Source organism: Pistacia vera, unplaced genomic scaffold, assembly GCF_008641045.1.
Source record: "Pistacia vera cultivar Batoury unplaced genomic scaffold, PisVer_v2 Contig581, whole genome shotgun sequence".
Lineage (NCBI taxonomy): Eukaryota > Viridiplantae > Streptophyta > Magnoliopsida > Sapindales > Anacardiaceae > Pistacia > Pistacia vera.
In genome coordinates this window covers 778,371-799,633 of record NW_022196425.1, presented here as the reverse complement: position 1 = coordinate 799,633, position 21,263 = coordinate 778,371, and the positions used below count along the sequence as shown (strand labels likewise).

The 21,263-nt window shown below is 35.9% G+C and overlaps 1 protein-coding gene and 1 non-coding gene across 6 annotated transcripts; one reads left to right on the top strand and one right to left on the bottom strand.

The window, feature by feature from the left end:
* Positions 1 to 2,427: 2,427 nt before the first annotated feature.
* On the bottom strand, positions 2,428 to 2,534 carry LOC116109550. The gene has a single exon (XR_004124772.1). It is a non-coding gene; the product is annotated as a small nucleolar RNA R71 (small nucleolar RNA).
* An 11,795-nt stretch (positions 2,535 to 14,329) lies between these two features.
* Positions 14,330 to 21,111, top strand: LOC116109504 (putative lysine-specific demethylase JMJ16). Of its 5 annotated transcripts, none has more exons than XM_031395720.1 (11): positions 14,330 to 14,476; positions 15,060 to 15,206; positions 15,442 to 15,487; positions 15,582 to 15,864; positions 16,870 to 16,941; positions 17,072 to 17,149; positions 17,276 to 17,803; positions 17,896 to 18,120; positions 18,415 to 18,576; positions 19,332 to 19,700; positions 19,969 to 21,111. In XM_031395720.1, exons 4-11 carry the CDS (start codon positions 15,589 to 15,591, stop codon positions 20,620 to 20,622), a joined length of 2,364 nt encoding a protein of 787 aa, XP_031251580.1. In that variant the 5' UTR covers positions 14,330 to 14,476; positions 15,060 to 15,206; positions 15,442 to 15,487; positions 15,582 to 15,588; the 3' UTR covers positions 20,623 to 21,111. The 5 variants fall into 5 exon arrangements, with proteins under 5 accessions (XP_031251580.1, XP_031251579.1, XP_031251583.1 ...); XM_031395719.1 differs by having other exon boundaries at positions 14,977 to 15,206; XM_031395723.1 differs by having other exon boundaries at positions 14,977 to 15,206; positions 19,957 to 20,087.
* Positions 21,112 to 21,263: the final 152 nt, after the last annotated feature.

The following is a 21,263-nucleotide window of genomic DNA, read 5'->3' as shown; positions in this document are numbered from 1 at the left end:
GGTTGATCGAGTCGAGCCGTGATTCGAGAGAAGATTTTTGTGATCTAATTGGAAATGTTTTGAATAGTGGACTCCAACTACTCAACACACTGGTCCATACCTGAACTCTGATACCAAGCTGGTACGATCGTGGTCTTTGCCTTGTGACCTATCTTGATATTTTAAATGAAATGGTTGAGTTTTATTGAGGGAACCGTGCCTCTTCTCATACAAGTGTAAACTTTGGAAAATTCAGATGCCTTTTATTCATGTGCAACTGATAAGAGCTTGAAATTTTATATTTTGTTAGTGATTTAATTGGATTATTTATGGAAAAATGTGTTTAAATTGTGGTATTTGAATAAATTCTTTCATAAATACCTTTTAGGGGATCACGGGTGTATTTTGAGTATTTTCAGGTTCAAACAAATATGTGAAGGGAAAAGAATGATGTTGATGAATTCATGACGCGTAGGAACAAACGGTACAAGAATCGAAGTTAAAACGAGAAAGTTGTGACGCGTCGAAGATATAACATAAAATCTGTAAATCCTTCAAGATGAGCGTGCTTCGATGTTTCTGTCATAACTTGAGCTGTAGAAATCAGAATTTGATGATTCTGGTGGCGTTGGAAAGCTTCTTCAGAGAGCTACAAAGTTCATGTTGATGACTTTACCAAATTCAGAAGATCATGGATGCCTTGGACAGAAAGAACTATCACCGCAGCGACTGTTCTTACTGCCGCGGCGATGGGTCACGGGCTTATTATGTTAATGCATTATCCTAATCCGAATCTGAATGGGCTAAGGCATTTACTCTTTTCCTAAGTAAGATCAAAACCCTAGGATATAAAGAAGGGTCTTTAAGAAGTTTTTAGGGAGTTTTTTTGGAGAGAAAGAAAAGGACGGCTACTCATTTGGAGATCGGGATTCTTGAAGCTCTCGTTCAACGATTAGAGAAGTGTTTATATTTTTTTTTTCTTGAACTCATGTCATTTAATAGAATGATGGTTTTTATTATTGCAATTATGAACTAAAACTCTTTTCTAGGGCTAAAGATGTAGCCCAATTTATGAATATGTGTTGACGTTATCTTTATTGATTTCTTATTGAGCATTAAGTCTAAGTTTTATTATTGTGTGTAATGCTTTCAATTCTTAAGGATCCGAGGGTTGAATGATATCCTGGGTTGAGTTGGGTTGAGATCGAGAGATGAAACCCGATTTGTCTAAGGTAATAAAACCATAGATTGAGCGAACGCTAGAGATAGGTTGCCACGATCTGTGAGGCTCTGGTAAATTCCATAGAACTTAATGATCTCTTAGCTTCTAAATCCAACTTAGAGATATTTTGAGTTGTTGTTTAAGGGTTAATTCACTAATTGTTCGAGAGAAAATTGGGGTAATAATAAGGAGTTCGACCTTTAGAATAAGCTTTAATAGGTTAGTAATGATCGTCAATACATAGGATTAAATTGGTGTGAAATCTGTGCCCTAGGGTTTAGCCATATTGATTTTTATACCAAAGTTATTCTAAAATTCTGATTTCATTTAGATTTTAATTTGTTTTCTTTTTCATTAAAGTCATTCATAAAATTCTATTTCATCAAATAGCAATAAAATAGACTAGTTTGGTACTTGGTAGGTAGTTCTCTTGGGATTCGACACTCGTTTACTCGAGCTTTATTACTTACACGATTTCGTAAACTTGCGAATAGCCTGTCAAGTTTTTGGCGCCGTTGTCAGAGAACTATTTTATTTTACCAATATCAATACGAAATATTTAGTTGCTAATTTGATTTGTTTAATTTTTGTTTACTAATTAATTTTTATTTTTGTTTGTTTTGTTTGTTGTTTTCAGCTAGAATCTGGAGAGTTTACGTTCAAGAGGTGGTGGTGATCTTAATCCACTAGATTTTGAGATTGAGAGAACCGCTAAACAGTTGAGGAAAGAAAAGAGGCAAGCTGAATCTGAAAAATCAATGGCTATCACAGGAATTATCAATCCTAATATGGGAAATCAAAAGAATGAGAATGAGGATACCTTAGGAGGAAATGCAATAGGTGGAGCAGCAGTGGTTTAGAGAGCATTGAAGGACTACTCTAGTCCTACTATTAATGGGTGCTATTCTAGCATCAGGAGACCACCCGTTCAAGTGAATAATTTTGAGATTAAGCCAGCAATTATTGGAATGATTCAGCAGTCGGTCCAATTCGCTGGGTTACCTAATGATGATCCCAACCTGTATATCGCAAATTTTCTGGAGTTATGCGACACATTCAGGCATAATGGAGTATCCGATGACGTAATTAGGCTAAGGCTTTTCCCATTCTCTCTTCGGGATAAAGCCAAGGCTTGGTTGATTTCTCTACCATCTGGGAGCATCACAACCTGGAACGAGTTAGCTCAAGCATTCCTCACTAAATAATTTTCACCTGCCAAGTCTGCCAAGCTGAGGAGTGAGATTACGAACTTTTAACAATAAGATTCAGAGTCATTGTATAAAGCATGGGAAAGGTATAAGGATCTCTTACAGAGGTGCCCTCACCAATGTTTACCAATCTGGTCGCAAGTGCAAACGTTCTACCAAAGGTTGCTACCAACTATTCAAGCTATGATTGATGCTACAAGTGGGGGAGCCTTGAACAATAAAACGCCAGAGGAAGCATACAATCTGATTGAGGTGATGGTGAACAATAACTATATGAGGACTCCAGAGAGAACTTCAATAAGGAAATCAGCGGGAGTGCACGAAGTTGACAGTTACACTACATTGGCAGCTCAACTTTCGAACATCCAGAAGCAATTAGGTAATGTGTTGAAAGTAAATGCAATTGAATCTTCTTCTCTAATATGTAACCTTTGTGTAGGAAATCATTTATCGAAGGATTGCCAAGAAGGGAACCCATTTGCTCAGCTTGAACAAGCCAATTACATCAATAATTTCCAAAGGGGGCAAGGGAATCCATATTCTAATACATGTAATCCAGCATGGAGGAAACACCCAAACTTTTCATGGAGCAACAACAATGAGCAAAAACAAGCTCCTGTTTTTCAACCTCAAGAGCCAAAATCTAATTTAGAGAATGTATTGACCAAGTGAAGAGACAAGCAAGAGTTTTGAGAAGACTGACGTCCTGGTTCAAAATCAATCAGCCTCTATTAGGAACCTTGAGACTCAAATTGGGCAAATTCACAACATATTAGAGGGAAGAGTTCAAAGAGTTTTGCTGAGTGATACAGAAAAGAATCCCAAGGAACAAGCACATGCAATCACCTTAAGGAGTGGATGAATTTTGAAAAATTCAGAGGGTGAAAAATCGAGGCAAGAATAAGACCTGAAGGATGAGCAGAAGAACGATTGTCGCAACGGTGATGACGGTGGCCACGACGAGCGTGAGAATGCGAAGAAATTCTTCAGAAATAGGGACAATCGCCGTGGCAAGCGTGATCATGCTTGCAATTCGTCAGAAATTTCAAATAATCGTCGCGGCGATGAATCTGGTGGTCGCGGTGAGCGTGCATCTGAGCAGAAACTTCTTTCAAGCCAGGCAACCCTTCCATACCCACAACGGTTGAAAAATCAAAAGCTCAATAAGCAATTCGGTAAGTTTATTGACATGTTTCGAAGTTTACATATTAATATCCCTTTTGTTGATATGCTAGAATAGATGCCGAAGTATGCGAAATTTTTGAAAGAGATCCTCATGCACAAGAGAAAATTCGAGGAACACGAGAAAGTTATAGTCACGAAGGAATGCAGCGCACTGATTCAAAAGAAAATCCACCTAAACTACGAGATTCGGAGAGTTTTACTATCCCTTGTATTATTGGTAGTTGTTATTTTGATAAAGTGTTATGTGATTTAAGGGCAAGTATTAACTTAATGCCGTTTTCCATCTACAGGAAGCTTGGATTAGGAGAAGTGAAGCCAACCACCGTGTCTCTTCAATTAGCTGATCAATCGATAACATATCCTAAGGGGGTGGTAGAAGACGTCTTGATTAAGGTAGACAAACTGATTTTTCCAGTAGATTTCATAGTGTTAGACATGGAGAAAGAACCTTTAATTTTAGGACGACCTTTTCTAGCCACGAGTAGAACATTGATAGATGTCCACCAAGGGAAATTAATCTTAAGGGTAGAAGATGAGCAAGTAGAATTTGATGTTTTTGAATCTATGAAGCATCTATCTAAACTAGACTCATGCTTTAAGATTAATGTTCTCGACACCATAGTGGAGCAGAATTTTGAAGAGAGTTACCCCATTTTTCCTTTAGAGAATTATTTGATGAATTCTAGAGATCAAGAGGATGAAGTTGATAGTGAAGAGATGAGAAAGTGTTTAAGATACTTAAATGCTTTACCACCCTTGGTTCGTCCTGAAGCTAATTCGATCAGAGAAATTGGAGCTATGGCATCTCAGTCAACTTTACCAATCACAAAGGCACCTACACTTGAGCTCATGCAACTACCATCTCATTTAAGGTATGCATTTTTAGAAAAGGGTAAATTTTTTCCAATCATTATTAATGCTTCTTTGAGTGTTATAGAGGAAGAAAAGTTGTATTAATGCTTCTTTGAGTGTTGTAGAGGAAGAAAAGTTGTATTAATGCTTCTTTGAGTGTTGTAGAAGAAGAAAAGTTGTTGCGCATATTGAGAAAATACAAGAAGGTTATTGGATGGACAATTAGGGATATAAAAGGCATCAGTCCTTCAATCTGCACGCACAAGATCCTAATGGAGGAAAGTTATAAGCCTACTGTCCAACCACAGAGAAAATTGAATCCATCAATGCAAGAAGTGGTCAAGAAGGAGGTGTTGAAGCTCTTAGATGCAGGAATCATATATCTAATTTTGGATAGTGCATGGGTAAGTCCAGTCCAAGTAGTGCCAAAGAAGGGAGGAATGACAGTGGTCCGTGATGATAACAACGAGCTGATTCCAACACGAACAGTCACGAGATGGAGAGTATGTATCGACTATCGCAAACTGAATTTCACGACTTGTAAGGACCATTTTATATTGCCATTCATCGATCAAATGTTGGAGAAGTTAGCTGGCCATAAGTTCTATTATTTCCTGGATGGTTATTCAGGCTACAATCAAATTGCTATAGCACCAGAAGATCAAGAGAAAATGACTTTCACGTGCCCATACGGAACATTTGCCTATCGAAGAATGCCTTTTGGCTTGTGCAACGCTCCTACAACTTTTCAACATTGCATGATCTCAATATTCTCTTATATGGTTAAGAAGTCCATTGAAGTTTTCATGGACGATTTTTCTGTTTTTGGAGATTCTTTTGATGATTGTTTAACTAACTTATCTAATGTTTTGCAGAGATGTGTTGACACTAACTTGGTGCTAAATTGGGAAAAGTGTCATTTCATGGTACGAGATGGGATTGTGTTAGGTCATCGGATATCCGCGAATGGAATTGTGGTGGATCGAGCGAAGATTGAAGTCATTGAGAAACTACCTCCTCCAAATTCAGTGAAGGTTGTCAGAAGTTTCCTTAGGCATGCGGGCTTTTATAGGAGATTCATACAGGATTTCTCTAAAATCTCTAAACCTTTTTTGTGATTTATTAGCTAAGGATGTTCCTTTTAATTTCAGTCAAGAGTGTTTAGATGCATTTAAGTGTTTAAAAGCAAAGTTAATTTCTGCTCCTATTATTGTTGCGCCCGATTGGGAACTACCTTTTGAACTCATGTGTGATGCAAGTGACTATGCTTTAGGGGCTGTTTTAAGACAGCGGAAAGGTAAGGTTTTGCATGTGATTTATTATGCCAGCAAGACTTTAACAGGACCACAGTTAAATTATGCAACAACTGAAAAATAATTTTTAGCAATAGTATTCTCTATTGACAAATTTCATTCTTATTTGCTAGGTACCAAGGTTATTGTGTACATTGACCACGCTACGTTGAAGAACCTCGTAGCAAAACGGGATTCTAAGCCAAGATTATTGCGCTGGGTATTGCTTTTACAGGAATTTGACTTGGAGATTAAGGACAAGAAAGGAACGGAAAATCAAGTGGCTGACCATTTATCCCGATTGGAGTCTAATGAAGAAGTTCGAGAGGAAGAAAAGCCAATCAACGAATACTTCCTGAATGAGCAATTGTTTGCTATTCAAGAAGGGTCATGGTTTGCAGATATTGCTAACTATTTGGCGTAGAAAGTATTGCCTCATGGAATGAACTCCCAAAGACGAAAGAAATTTTTTGCAGATTTAAAGTACTACTTTTGGGAGGATCCATTTTTGTACAAGCATTGCGCCGATCAAATGATAAGAAAATGTTTGCCAGAAGAAGAGATGACGAATATTCTTCGTCATTGTCATTCAATGGAAGTTGGTGGTTATTTTGGTTCGACAAAGACTGCCGCTAAAGTTCTTCAATTAGGATTTTTCTGGCCAACTCTTTTTAAAGATGCTTTTCATTTTGTTATGAGCTGTGATGAGTGTCAACGGGTTGGGAACATATCTAGGAGAAATGTCATGCCTTTAAATAATATCCTAGAAGTAGAATTGTTTGATGTGTGGGGGATAATTTTATGGGATCTTTTCCTTCTTCGTTTTCTAACCGTTTTATTTCAGTTGCTTTAGATTATGTTTCGAAGTGGGTGAAAGCTGTTGCGTTGCCAACAAATGATGCTTGCGTAGTTATCAAGTTCGTGAAGAAGAATATCTTTTCAAGGTTTGGCACACCAAGAGTCATTATCAGTGATGGTGGTTCTCACTTTTGCAATCGCCAATTCACAACATTGTTAAGCAAGTATGGGGTTACACATCGAGTTACTACCCCATATCACCCTCAAACCAGTGGCCAAGTAGAAGTATCCAATAGGGAGCTGAAACAAATCTTGGAAAAGACAGTAAACACCTCTCGAAAGGATTGGGCAACCAACCTTAATAATGCACTATGGGCATATAGGACGGCATTCAAAACACCAATAGGAATGTCGCCCTATAAGATGGTTTACGGAAAAGCTTGTCACTTGCCAGTAGAGTTAGAGCACAGGTCATATTGGGCAATGAAGTTTCTGAATTTTGATCTACCAGCCGCAAGAGCAAAACGATTACGGCAACTCAATGAGATGGAAGAGTTTCACAATAATGCATACGAGAATGCCCGAATCTACAAAGAAAAGACTAAGCAGTGGCATGACAAACACATTGTGAACAAGGAATTCAAGGAGGGCGACAAAGTGTTGTTGTTCAACTCAAGACTACAACTTTTTCCGGGAAAATTGCGCTCAAGATGGTCTGGCCCGTTCATCATTCATCGCGTGTTTCCGCATGCGGCGATAGAGCTTCACCACCCGACGAAGGGAACATTCAAAGTCAACGGCCAAAGATTGAAACCTTATATTGAGAATGGGAATGAAGACGAGAGGGTTTCAATTCTTCTTTAAAATCCTAATTGATGACAACAAGGAGTTGAGCTTAAGACTTTAAACAAGCGCTTTTTGGGAGGCAACCCAAGATTTCAATTCCGTTTGGTTTTTATTTAATTATTCTTATTTTTATTTTTTTCTATTTAGTAATTTTTGGTGTGTTATGTTGTAGCGTTATTTTATTTTATTTTTTTAGTTCGTTAATTCAGTGTTCCAATTGTCTTTTTCAGGTTATTGGCAAAACACATTCAGGGAACAATCAATGAAGGCACCATCACGGTCGTCACGGCGGTATAAACCATCGCTGCAGCGAGCGTGAATTTGCGCATGAACAAAGGAGATTAGTGATTAATCACGCTCGCCGCAGCAACGCACATCATCGCCGCAACGAGCGTGAGTCCAGCGCGAAGCCACGACGAAAAGCACGATCGCGGCAACGATCGCACCACGTTTCATCACTTATCTTTTCTCTCTACAGTTTATTTTTTTTTCCTCTCACAAACTTCTCTTCCTCTCTATACAACACGCTAACCATCACTTCCTTTCACAAATTCTCAATTTGTTTTCCCTCATTACTCACTAACACACTCAATTTCACATCACAATTCGCATATTAAAAGAGCAAGTGGAATTTTCGCAACAAATCAGAGCTAGGGTTCCAAAGAGACAATTTGGGGGTTTTTGAAAATTCAGCTAATCCATACCAATTCAAGGCACATTTGGACAGAATACAGCTCAAGTAAGTGTTTCTCACCCATTTTGCAAAGTAATTTTGATTGTTGAAGATTGGAACCCATTGATTTGAATTTTGTGGGAGTGTGGGATGATTGTTGTTGGTTGTTGAAGATTGGGAGAGATTGATTTGATTTTCTTGGGAACCTGTGGTTATTTTCGTGATTGTTGATTGTTGAATAAGAGAAGTAGTAGTTTTGTGGGAGTGTAGTGATTTTCGTTGGGTATTGAGAGTGGTGTAATTGTTTATTTGGGTTAAGTAAGAAACAATGATAATGGCACCCAAAAGAAAACCCGGAAGTGATAGGAGAGAAAAAGGAAAAGGGCAGGCCTCCAGTGACATCCAGTTTGTTAGTCAGGCTGCCCAGGAAAGATATGAAAATTTTGCAAAGAAACCGGGAGGATTTATTGAAGAAAAAGGGCTAGTGTTTACAGAAGATTTTGGGGGAATAACTGATGTAATTCAAGCTCTGGGTTGGGAGATATTTTGCAAAGAACCCCCGGCTCCTGCTGTTGCCTCTGTGGTAAAAGAGTTATATGCCAACGTTCCTGATAACGTTAATGGGAGGACAATGGTAAGAGGTAAAGAGGTAGTATTTACTGCAGCTGCTATAAATCAGTTTTATAGGCTACCACAAGTTGAGATAGATGAGAATGCTTATGCCGCATACAAGCAACAGGTGGATTATGAGGCAGTTATTAATTCTCTCACAGAAGGGAAAGCTACATGGTTTATTGCGGCTGGGGAACACATCCGTTTTGAAAGTAAGTTTGTGGACTCAACTTCGCGCATGTGGTTGTATCTTGTGTTCTTTAGATTGATGCCCTCAAAGCACATGAGCATTGTTAGCAAAAATAGGGCAATTTTGATTTATGCGATCCACCACAAGATGAGGATGAATGTGGGTGAGATAATTTTTCAAGAGATTACCCATTCGGCAAAGCGTAACAAGACTGGTTTTTACTTCCCTCACATGATTACTGAATTATGTAAGCAAGCTCAAGTGCCTTTGAATGCTGAAGACTTTTTCATCCCGCAAGGAGTATGTCTTACAATGCAAAATCTCACCAATGGGGGCAGAGTAGAAGTACCCAGGGCCAAAGCCTCTTCATCGACGAAGCTATCCCAAAGAGATCAATTGTCAAAGTTGAATGAAGACATTGAAAAATTGAAAAAGCAACAGAATCGTCAAGAAGCCTGGATGACGTGGATGAGTGGGCAAATGAGGGTGCAACATGAGATGCAAAGATTGCAACTTGCTCATGCTAGGATAGCAGCACCAAGGTGTGAATGGACTGATTTTGTATACCCAGCGGATAAGGCGCAAGGCGATGCTTCTGATGATGATTCTGAGGAGAGTATAAAGGAGTAGATTGAAAGTTCAGTTGTGTTTTTATTTAATGTTGTCAGTGTAGTTTGTTTTTGTTGTTTTGTTTTGATGTACTTGGTTTTTTTTTTTTTTTTTGTTACCGTTTGTTCATTAAGTCTTTGTGAACTCTTATTACATTGTTATTGATAATGCTCTTTATATCCATTATTTTTTTTTTTCTGTATAACAATGATGGCTGACAAGGTCTGTTTAGTGTTTTTTTTTTTTTTTTTAAGAACAAATTTGGCGTATACGAACTGGACAGCCTTATTACATTGAGGAATGTGATAACGTTCTCTTTCTCTTGTTTCTACTCTTAACATTGAGGAAATGTTGATTTTTTTTTGTTGGGGGTAGCAAATTAAGGAATTTAAATTGAGCAGAATTTTTTTTTTTTTTGGATTTAGAGAGCAGTTTTGTTTGTTCTTTTGTTTTATGTTGTGAGTTTAATTTTTTTTCTCTTGGATGAAGTTATATGTCTATGATAGGGATGTGATTGCAGTAACATAGAACTAATGGAGGACATTAATTTTTACCTTTAATTACGGATGTTTGTAAATGTTAATGACATTTAGTTTGAGACCCTAGTGATATGTGGATTGAAAGTGGTTCAGTTTACCTACTTAGAGATGTATTATGTGTGAATTTTCCATGAACATTGTTGCGATCTCAACAAACTCTATAACTCATTTGACAACTACTCAAGGCGAAATCCTAGAGTTCACATCACTTAAGAAATGATTTAGGCTGTTTTTGGACCGATTGAGCCTTTCAAGCCAACCTTTTTTAGTGTCATCACTAGTTAACCCTTTGAGCCTTTAAACACAATTTAGCCTTGTTTTGTTTTCTTTATTTGAACTTAATGTTTACCCTACCCTGATTATGAGCCTAAAACGCAATCCGACCCATGTTATCTTTAAGATAATTTTTATTCAAGCTTAGTAAGAGTAATGGTGCGGAAGTGTAGTTTTGCCACAACCCAGGTTTATGCGAAGAAATTGGTTGGGGGTTGTGGAGTGCTTGTAAGATCAGTGGGATTGTATGTGTGTTTTCTACTTTCTTCTTATTAAGTATCTTTTAAAAAAAGCTCAAAAAAAAAAAAAAAAAAAAAAAAAAAAAGAAAAGTGGGCGTTGAAAAGCATTGTGAAGAGTAGAATTATGAATGGGTTTATAGTATTGTCAAAAAGAAAAAGCTCGATAGAGGTTGGGAAACTATTGAGTGAAAAAGGGAAGTGTTGTGTATGATAGTAATAAGATTGAATAAAAATTAAGTCTCTTAATTTTTTTTTTTTTGTTAATTTCCCTTTTCGTTCCTTCATGAACTCATACCCTAGCCTAACGTTACAACCTTTACAAAAACCTATTGATCCACGGTAATGTGAAATTCTACATTAGTGGCGAGTGGTTTGAAAAGTGAGCCTATGAAGTTTGATTCCATGATTCACATATAAGTCATAACCCGAATACTAATATCAAAATCTTATTCATGAATTTTATGCATAAAACTATCCAAGTTTGTAGACTAATGGTTTGTGGTTGTATGGATGTTCTAGGGTCAATAACGAAAACGAAATTGATGTTTGCATTGTCTATGAGTTTACATGATTTTTAATTATTCTATTTGTTTTGTGTATATGCGATTTTTGAGACACTTCTATGAATTGATCCAAGAATTTTTGTTAGCTTAGTTCTTTTTATGTTTATTTTTATTTTTGGAGTTCATGTTAAGTTTAGTGTGGATGTTTATGGGTATCATCGCTGGAAACCCTCACGAGACTACAACACATCCGACTAGGGCCGCTTAGGGGTTTAAAGGCTTGTTGCATACGCTAAATGCTATCGTGTCAATCTACGAAAGTGATTTAGGAGAGTTTAGATATAGGTTTTAAATTAGTTGCTTTATTTTCAAGCTTAGAGACTTATTCTATCGTTTAGTTCGCTAGGGACTAGCAAACAGCTGGTTGGGGGTTGTGATAAGAGCTTGAAAGTTTATATTTTGTTAGTGATTTAATTATATTATTTATGGAAAAATGTGTTTAAATTGTGGTATTTGAATAAATTCTTTCATAAATACCTTTTATGGGATCACGGGTGTATTTTGAGTATTTTCAAGTTCAAACAGATATGTGAAGGAAAAATAATGATGTTGATGGAATTCATGACACGTAGGAACAAATGGTACAAGAATCGGAGTTAAAACGAGAAAGTTGTGACGCGTCGAAGATATAACGTAAAATCTGGAAATCCTTCAAGATGAGCGTGCTTTGATTTTTTTGTCATAACTTGAGCTGTAGAAATCAGAATTTGACGATTCTAGTGGCGTTGGAAAGCTTATTCAGAGAGCTACAAAGTTTATGTTGATAAATTTACCAAATTCTGAAGATCATGAATGCCTTGGATAGAAAGAACGATCATCGCAGTAACTGTTCTTACCGCCGCGGCGATGGGTCACGGGCTTATTATGTTAATGCATTATCCTAATCCTAATCTGAATGGGCTAAGGCATTTACTCTTTTCCTAAGTAAGATCAAAACCCTAGGATATAAAGAAGGGTCTTTAAGAAGTTTTTAGGGAGTTTTTTTGGAGAGAAAGAAAAGGACGGCTACTAGTTTGGAGATCAAGATTCTTGAAGCTCTCGTTCAACAATTAGATAAGTGTTTATATTTTTTTTTTCTTGAACTCATGTCATTTAATAGAATGATGGTTTTTATTATTGCAATTATGAACTAAAACTCTTTTCTAGGGCTAAAGATGTAGCCCAATTTATGAATATGTGTTAACGTTATCTTTATTGATTTCTTATTGAGCATTAAGTCTAAGTTTTATTATTGTGTGTAATACTTTCAATTCTTAAGGATCCGAGGGTTGAATGATATCCTGGGTTGGGTTGAGATCGAGAGATGAAACTCGATTTGTCAAAGGTAATAAAACCATAGATTGAGCGAATGCTAGAGATAGGTTACCGCGATTTGTGAGGCTCTGGTAAATTTCATAGAACTTAATGATCTTTTAGCTTCTAAATCCAACTTAGAGATATTTTGGGTTGTTGTTTAAGGGTTAATTCACTAATTGTTCGAGAGAAAATTAGGGGAATAATAGGGAGTTTGGCCTTTAGAATAAGCTTAAATAGGTTAGTAATGATTGTCAATACATAGGATTAAATTGGTGTGAAATATGTGCCCTAGGGTTTAGTCATATTGATTTTTATACCAAAGTTATTCTAAAATTCTGATTTCGTTTAGATTTTAATTTGTTTTCTTTTTCATTAAAGTCATTCATAAAATTCTGTTTCATCAAATAGCAATAAAATAGACTAGTTTGGTACTTGGTAGGTAGTTCTCTTGAGATTCGACACTCGTTTACTCGAGCTTTATTACTTGCACGATTTTGTACACTTCGAATAGTCTGTCAACAACATCTCATTTATATAGATTGCCTTTAACTAATAAAATAAACAAATAGATATCCCAACCTTAGAGTGAGGAGCTAACACTGACTAAGTCCCCCTTTATTTTAACTGAACTACTAAACTTTATTCTAGCTAAACTACTAACCACTCAAAATACCAATTCAACATAACATGTTACTGCCCATTACTGCCCTTCTTATATGCTGCATTTGTAAAAATCTAGTTATTGCTTGTCTTGTTATTATATATATATATGAATGAAATCATAAAAAGGCATAAACTTTGACGCTGATTCTTAAAAAAAAAAAAAAAAAAAGTGTATTGTTGATTTGATATATATCATGCTTTCTTTTTATGACAATATCAATCGATTTTATTATCTCACTTGGAATCGAGGACTGAGGAATGATACTTTTTTTTTTATACTATTTTTGGATGACCTAGTGATTCGATAGGAACTCTTGAGTGTATTACTCAATAGATCCTGAGTTTGAATCTCTCCTTAGTTGTTAATAGGGTAGCCACTGGAGCTCTTATTTAACAGGTAGTTTTAAAGTCCTAGAAAATTAGTTGAGATGCGCATAAGCTAGTCTAGGCACCCTCGACGATTAAAAAAAAAAAAATGATACATTTTAAGACACCAAGTAATTAAGAAATAAATGCTTGCTTTTATATGTACATATAATCTGGTTAATTTACTTGATACTTGATCCTTGATTTTTTATTTATTTATTTATTATTATTATTATTATTTTAGGTTTATACCCTATTCTTTTAATCCATTAATAAAAACATACATTAAAAAGCTAATTAATTTGGTCCGTGTTTGTTGGTTAACAAATTAATAATAGTGTTATATTCTTTAATCTGAATCCTCTGAATTTCCAGTTAGGTTTGAAGCACTATGCAGTCCATGTTGATTTCATAATTGCATTAAGAATGAAATTGGATCCATGACCCCACCCTGTTTGATGGATAACATGCACACGAATACTCTTTTATTACAAGAAGATACTTAATTGGATTAACTAGTCAAACCATTTCATTAATTGGAAGACTCATAAGATTAGAGATGTCTACGTGGACAAGATAATTTAAATGAGATAGGGTACCATTTATGCATCCAATCAAACCGTATTATACATATACATATACTGATTTTTTAAATCAACATGATTATTTTCTCATTACATATGTTAAAGGTATTTTTCACAAATAATAAAATAAAATCATAGAATTTATTATTTATTTTTACAGATAAAAGATAGCCAATTTCGTTAATATCCTCAAATATTAATTAAAGAGAATTATTAACTTATTAATTTATTATACCAGCAGCCACCACTTGATTCTAGTATCACGTGATAAACACGTGTTTTATTAAACGTATGACGTCAATGATCTTCCAGTTCACGCTTCAAGGGCGTAATCGTAAATTCATCCTGAAGCCTGGCTGAAACTGATGGGCAGAGAGAATTCCCAACTCGAGTACCAATTGAAGCCACCGCCAAATACAATCCAATCAATCTATGGTTTGATGACATCTGAATATTACGCAATATCTCGCCATTCTCTTATGTCTGGTATGTGAATTATTTTTTCATATTTTGGATTCTTTTACAGTTTCTTCTGTAGTCTACGGACAGCATTATTGTGTTTCTGCTTTTTCTTTCTTTTTTCTTAATCTTAATCTGCATTTGAATTTGAATTTCATGCTTGAGGTGTTTTTTTTTTTTTTTTTTTTTTTTTTTTTCAATTTTTGCTGTGTGAGCAGTGAGCCTTGTTATGGGTTTTACTTATTATTATTTTTTATTTTAAAAGAAGTTTTAGTTTTCTTTTTGCTTAAACACAGAATTTCAGTTGTAATGATGCACTGTTATGTTGCAAAATTTGATTAGGATTTCTGTACTAATTCGAAATGAATTGCGAAATGATTTGCTATTAAGAAGTGTCCCTTGGCCCCAGAATTTCCCTAGAGCAAATTTCATTTTGAGTTATGGTTGAACGCTTCCCGGTTTCATTTCTTTCCGTTATATCAACCAATTGGGTGCCATTACCTGTTACTGTTATTGGCTTCTTGCAGGAAAGTGCTGGTCTCTAATTTTTAACTGGAGATCAATGTGGTTGATAATATAGCTGTGTCATTTTAATATTTTATGTCGTCAGCTCTGCAACCAGGACTTCAAGAAATATGCAAAATAGAAAACCATATCAGATGTTGATATACATCCCTGTTTAGAAACCACCGAGTGAAGAAAGAGCAGACAAGCAGAAGAAAGATTCAATCTATTTATCTTTCTAAACCGTTTGTAGGTAAGTTTCAGAGCTGAAAACAGAAGTCCTGTTAACTTAACACCCATGGGTTGATGGATTTCATACAAGTGGTTACACTCTTATAGGACCTCACTTCCCTTACCGGTAGTATATTCACTTTCAGATTATTCCCAATTTAAAAACCTGGGATTTACTTTCTCCTTTGTGGTTGGCCTTCTCTAATCTTTGTAAGCTTGTTTTTCATGCATTATCTTCTGTTATTGGCTTGTTGCAGATGATTACGGCTTTGGGTTGGTGTGAACTGTTAAGCAATTGCCAAAGTGAGATTGACAGTTGGAATCTACTCTATTATTTTCAATGTGTTCAAATACTATCATTTTCTATAAATAGCTTTAATGTCAATCTTCTTTTCAGATTGCTAATGGGGACAAAAAGTGTTAGAAAGCGTTCCAGAAATGAAGATTCGGATAAACTTACAGTTCCACCAGGTTTCATGTCTCGTACATCCTTCCTATTGAAGAAGGTAGAAAATTGTGAGGAATCATGCAATACATCCAAAGATCCGGACCAGACAAACACTGTATCGGGTACGGTTGATGATGCCACACTAAAGACATCTTGTAGGAACAGACCTTGGATACTTTATGAACAGAACAATCTGAATAAAGTGGAATCTGAGTCTGGCCAACCTGTTAAGGTTAGATATCTTTTCTTTCTCATTAATACTACACATACAACATTTTTATACAACATGATGTGGCAAAAGATAACTAATTAATTTTAAATTAAAAATAAACTTTCACTCAATCATCTTTTGTCACATCATATTGCATGAGAAATGTTGTATGAAAATGTTGTATGTGTAGTATTACTCTTTCCTTTTGGGGAATTCTGTAAAAGTACATTCGTAAACTGCAATTTTTATCATGTAGATGACACTTGGGTCTGTGTGGGTGAGTTAAGGTTAGGTTGGGCTGGGGTAGGGACCTGGAGAGGTTGATTTACATGCATATATTCACAGAATGGAGAGAACATACTTTCACAAATTACCTTTACAAAATTGTATTGTAGTCATAAATTATGTGGAAATGATTAAATGAAGTTGTTGAGATATGAATGATAAGAGAAGAAAGGTTTGGCTCTTAGATTGAGGCACTTCAGTAGGTTGATCAGTGAGAGATGTGCTGAAACAGAAGACCAAGGACTACATCAATAAAAAAAACTCTTGAGTTTTATTGATTTATTTGTTTGTGTCAGGCAATCGTGTATTTGTAGATATTCTAGATGGTAGAAAATGGCAATGGGGTTTTTGTGTAGCTGTCCTAATGTTGCTAGAATGTTGCTCTTTGGGGTAGAGTTGAGCTGCATTCATGAAATGAATGATTTGTTGGAAGAAATAGTGGTTTGAATGGAAATTATATTAAATCTAGTTTTTATCCATAGAATGCATCAAAACTTCTGAGTTTATTTTTTATGATCAAAGCATTTGACTAAGGTAGGGAATTCAGACATTTGGTATTTTATAAATTAGTTTAGTCCTTATGTAACTTTGAAATTGGAACACTTCTATGAGAGGGAAAATCTCCTGTTTTTTCGCTAAAATGAAGGAATGCTCTGAGGATAATTACATAAATAACTGGGTTAGTTTATATTTTCTATGTTTGATTTAAGTTGTAATCGTTATGTAATATATTTTTGACAGGAACTCTCTTCAAAAACTTGTCTTCCAAAAGGTGTTACCCGTGGTTGCCCAGATTGTGATGATTGTCTGAAGGTTCATTTTCATTTATTAAATGATTTATTTTCTGTTTCAATTTTATGAGTTGTAAATTTCAGTACATTCCCACGACAGTTCTTTCTTATGCTTTGGTGTTCATGGAACAATTAATTAAAATTTGAAACAGGTGACTGCAAGGTGGTGTCCTGAAGATGCAAAAACAGATGTCATTGAAGAGGCTCCTGTTTTTCACCCAACTGAAGAGGTCTCTCTTTTGTAACTGTAATAAGTGAAGTTTGAACAGTATACTGGCTCTGCTTCGATTTCTGTTTGATGTTAAGAGTGTTCTGCACATTTATACTTGTTGAGGGAGCTTGAATTTTATATGCAGGAATTTAGTGACACACTTAAGTATATCGCAAGCATACGTCTCAGATCAGAACAATATGGAATATGTCGTATTGTTCCTCCTCCTTCTTGGAAGCCACCATGCCTTCTAAAGGAAAAAAATGTATGGAATAGCTCTACATTTGTTACCCAAATTCAACGGATTGATGAGCTACAAAATCAGTATTTGCAGAGCGAAGCAGCTAAAATTGATCAAAATATGAATGGCAAAATGGGAAGGACCTTGAGAGCTTGTTTAGGGTGTGGGGTTGGTAATGGATGTGGCATGAACTCGGATGAAGTTGGATGCTTCAATGTTGAAGGCTTTGAATCTGAACCTGGACCAGAATTTACTCTTGAAAGATTTAAGAAATATGCTGAAGATTTCAAGGACCAGTATTTTTGCTTGAAAGATATGGTTAAGAGTGTGGATGCCAATTCCACAGTGTTTCAAGAACAGTCAGAACCATCAGTGGAGAACATTGAGGGTGAATATAGACGAATTGTTGAGAATCCATCAGAGGAAATTGAGGTATGTAGGGAAAGGATATAATGAGTTCATTGAGTTTATAAACTTTCTGTATTATTGGGCATTTCTTTTATCATGCTAGTGCACTGTTGTAGGTGCTTTACGGTTACAATCTGGATACTAGGAGTTTTTGCAGTGGATTTCCAACTGTATTTAATTCTTCGGAAACTTCAGACTACCAGAAGTATTTGAAATCAGGCTGGAACTTGAATAACGTACCTAGGCTTCCTGGTTCTCTTCTCTCTTCTCATAACTGCCATACTTCTGGTTTATTGGTACCTCAGCTATGGATAGGAATGTGTTTTACTTCAGTTTGTTGGGTAAGATTTAATTATTTTCCTCTGCCTGGGAATAAATTGATAGTTCCATGATATTTTAGATTTTAGTTGCACATCTGAGTTCAATTATATCATCTTCATGCTAAGCACTTTATGGTGATTGTTATAGATCTTGAAGTATTTCTAATGCTCTGTGAATAATGAATTTTGTAGGTTGTAGCTATCTTATACATAGTTCTTTTTTTCTCTCATATTTTAATTATTGCTACAGAGTTCTTTATTTCCTTCCATTTTTTGGTTCTTGCTTTTAATTATCCAATTGGTCTTGGAAAGCAGAAAGTTGAAGAGCACTATTTATACTCACTCTGTTATATGCATATGGGTGCGCCTAAAATTTGGCAAGGCATCCCAGGGAGATATGCTGTCAAGTTTGAAACTGCTAGGAAGAAGTACGTTCGAGATTTGTTATTTGAACAGTCTAAGTTGCGTGATAGGATGGTGAGTGGTCACCTCTTTATTTATCACTTTGTGTAAGAAAAAAGCTTCTGTTCAATAAAGTTGTGTTATTTTATGTATGTTTAGTACTACTTTGTTGGCATGCTTTTCCCCTAGAATGAGGCAAGGACATCATAGAGAAATTTTGTGAGTGATACTCTGTTAAATACTTGTTTCTGCTTCCAACATGTTTTAAAGTATGATTTCTGACATTCCTCCACCCTTTACAGTATTTTTTGGCTTAAGAAACTGGAAAACTTTGTGGATACTAAATATAAACTTTGAAACACAAGCAGTGATTTTTGGTCCCTGTGTGTCTCTGTGTGTGTGTGTGTGTGTGTATAGAAACAAAGAAAATTGTAATAATGGAAGGGAGAATTTACGGAAAAAAATATTTAAGAAGTTGAAGAACCTTCATGACACTTGGTAGATGCCAACAAAGAAGATCTTTTTGTTACAGCATAATACTGTTTCCATCCTTTGAACAATTTGTTAATTATTATTGTGAAAACATGTGCATGTCAATGCAGACAAAAAGAAGCCGTTTCTGCAGATTCTCTAAATGAAGTTATTGCTAATAATGTTTAAGCTTCACTATAGGAGCTGTCACTGTTACCATAAAGGTTCATCATTTTAGTGGCCACTTGCTAAAGTTATTATATGAGAAAAAGAGAAGAAATTTGAGATTTTATTACTGGACGTTATTTTATAGTCAGAAGAGTTCTTTGATGTTATGAGGTTCAAAATATTTGAAACAGGTCACAAAACTATCTCCTTCCACCTTGAAGTCTGAGGGTATACCCGTTTATCGTTGCATTCAATATCCTGGAGAGTTTGTTCTGGTCTTTCCTGGAGCGCATTATTCGGGATTTGACTGTGGCTTCAATTGTTCTGAGGCAGTAAATTTTGCCCCCATTGATTGGTTACATTGTGGTCAGAATGCTGTAGAACTCTATAGAGAACAGCACAGAAAGACATCTATTTCCCATGATAAGCTATTACTGGATGCAGCCAGGGAAGCTGTCAGGGCACAATGGGAAATTTTGCTGTTAAGTAAGAACACCTTAGAAAATTTAAGGTGGAAGGATGCTTGTGGAAAGGATGGGATCTTAGCAAAGGCACTAAAGGTAAGCCCTTGGCTTTCAATTCTTCCCTTCCTGTTTGTGGTCTGAACTATTCTGCCTTAAGGGTATTGAAGTAATTGTCAAATTCGCTTCCCCGCTGGGGCAAGTAGAGGCATTATTTTTGGATTCTTTTTTGACGCAACTGCATTTTGCTTTACCTGTCAATACTTGTCTTTCGAGCAATTAGCCTGATTAAGTGTTTTTACAGAGGATTTTACTTTCATTTATTTATCTGTGCTTTCTTTCTTTATCCATTTTCTCTCTTTTGTAGTCACGTATCAAGTCAGAAAGCAACAGAAGAGAGTATCTTTGCCCCTATTCACGATCAAAGAGGATGGGTGAAGACTTTGATGTTTCCAGCAAAAAGGAATGCAGCATATGTCTCTACGATTTACACCTTTCAGCGGTGAGTTGTCCCTGTTCTGCCAACATATATTCTTGCCTAAATCATGTAAAGCAGCTCTGTTCTTGTGCTTTGAGCGAAAAGATTTTTCTATTCCGCTACGAGATCAGTGAGTTGGATGTTCTTGCTGAAGCTGTGGAAGGAAAACTAAGTGCAGTCTACAGATGGGCTAGAAATGATCTTAAGCTTTCTCTTCACTCTTCTGTTTCCAGAGATGGTTTACATCCAAACTCTCAACCGGAAGATTCAAAACAGAAAGAGCAGAAATCCCTAGATGCTGCTACATGTAATGGCTTTGGGAAGAAGGCCTTCTCTAGCATCAAAGAAGAAATGAAGGCACGGATGCTTAAAAAAAAATGCTCAAGTTCTGGACCAAAAGAAGAAGAGAAAACTTCAAAACCTTCCGTTGTTTCAAGCAGAACTGCAGAAAATAGTTCCCTTTTAAGCAGACAGGAGGTGTTAGAAATCTCTTCTGAAGAAGATAGTTCTAGTATCTCATCCTCAGAGTCTGAGGAGACATGAGATCTTGATTTCAGTTTGGGAAAAAGACACGATCCTTAGCTTCAATCGAAAATAATCATGGCCTTCCTGAAACAGATTTCTTCATCGTGACTTTTAAAATGTATTTCTGGTGAGTACAAGAGGGAATACTCTGTTTGAGTTCAAAGTTGAGCATATTAAAGCTCCAAGAAGAATTTGATTCTTACTGATGTTTAGGGTGACTAATCATGTGAACAAATCTGCCGACCGTACATTACAGTACATTCAACATAATTTTCATACCAAAAGAAAAACTTCCTTGATCAATATGAACAAATTAGCTGAAACAGAGGATGAATATGCAACAGCAGCTTAAGGCACATACATAATTTTGCTAATGGCGCACTGTTAGATGATAGATGCTTCTAAAGAAGTTGTATACTTTTGTTCTTAGTTCTCATATACAGATTGTAATCCTCTTCAACACTATGTAGTAATGAAGTATATTTGAGCAGTTCATATTTTGAGTAACTTGGTCTACTTTTTTCTACATCACACAAGTTTTTTGTCATTGGTTTAGTTAATTGGATTTTGTTTATCCTTTTGAATTTTGATTACTTTCTTTGTTCAACCTTGTTTTCCGCTTGCGATTTCTTCCATTTATCATCTCAGCGACATATGCT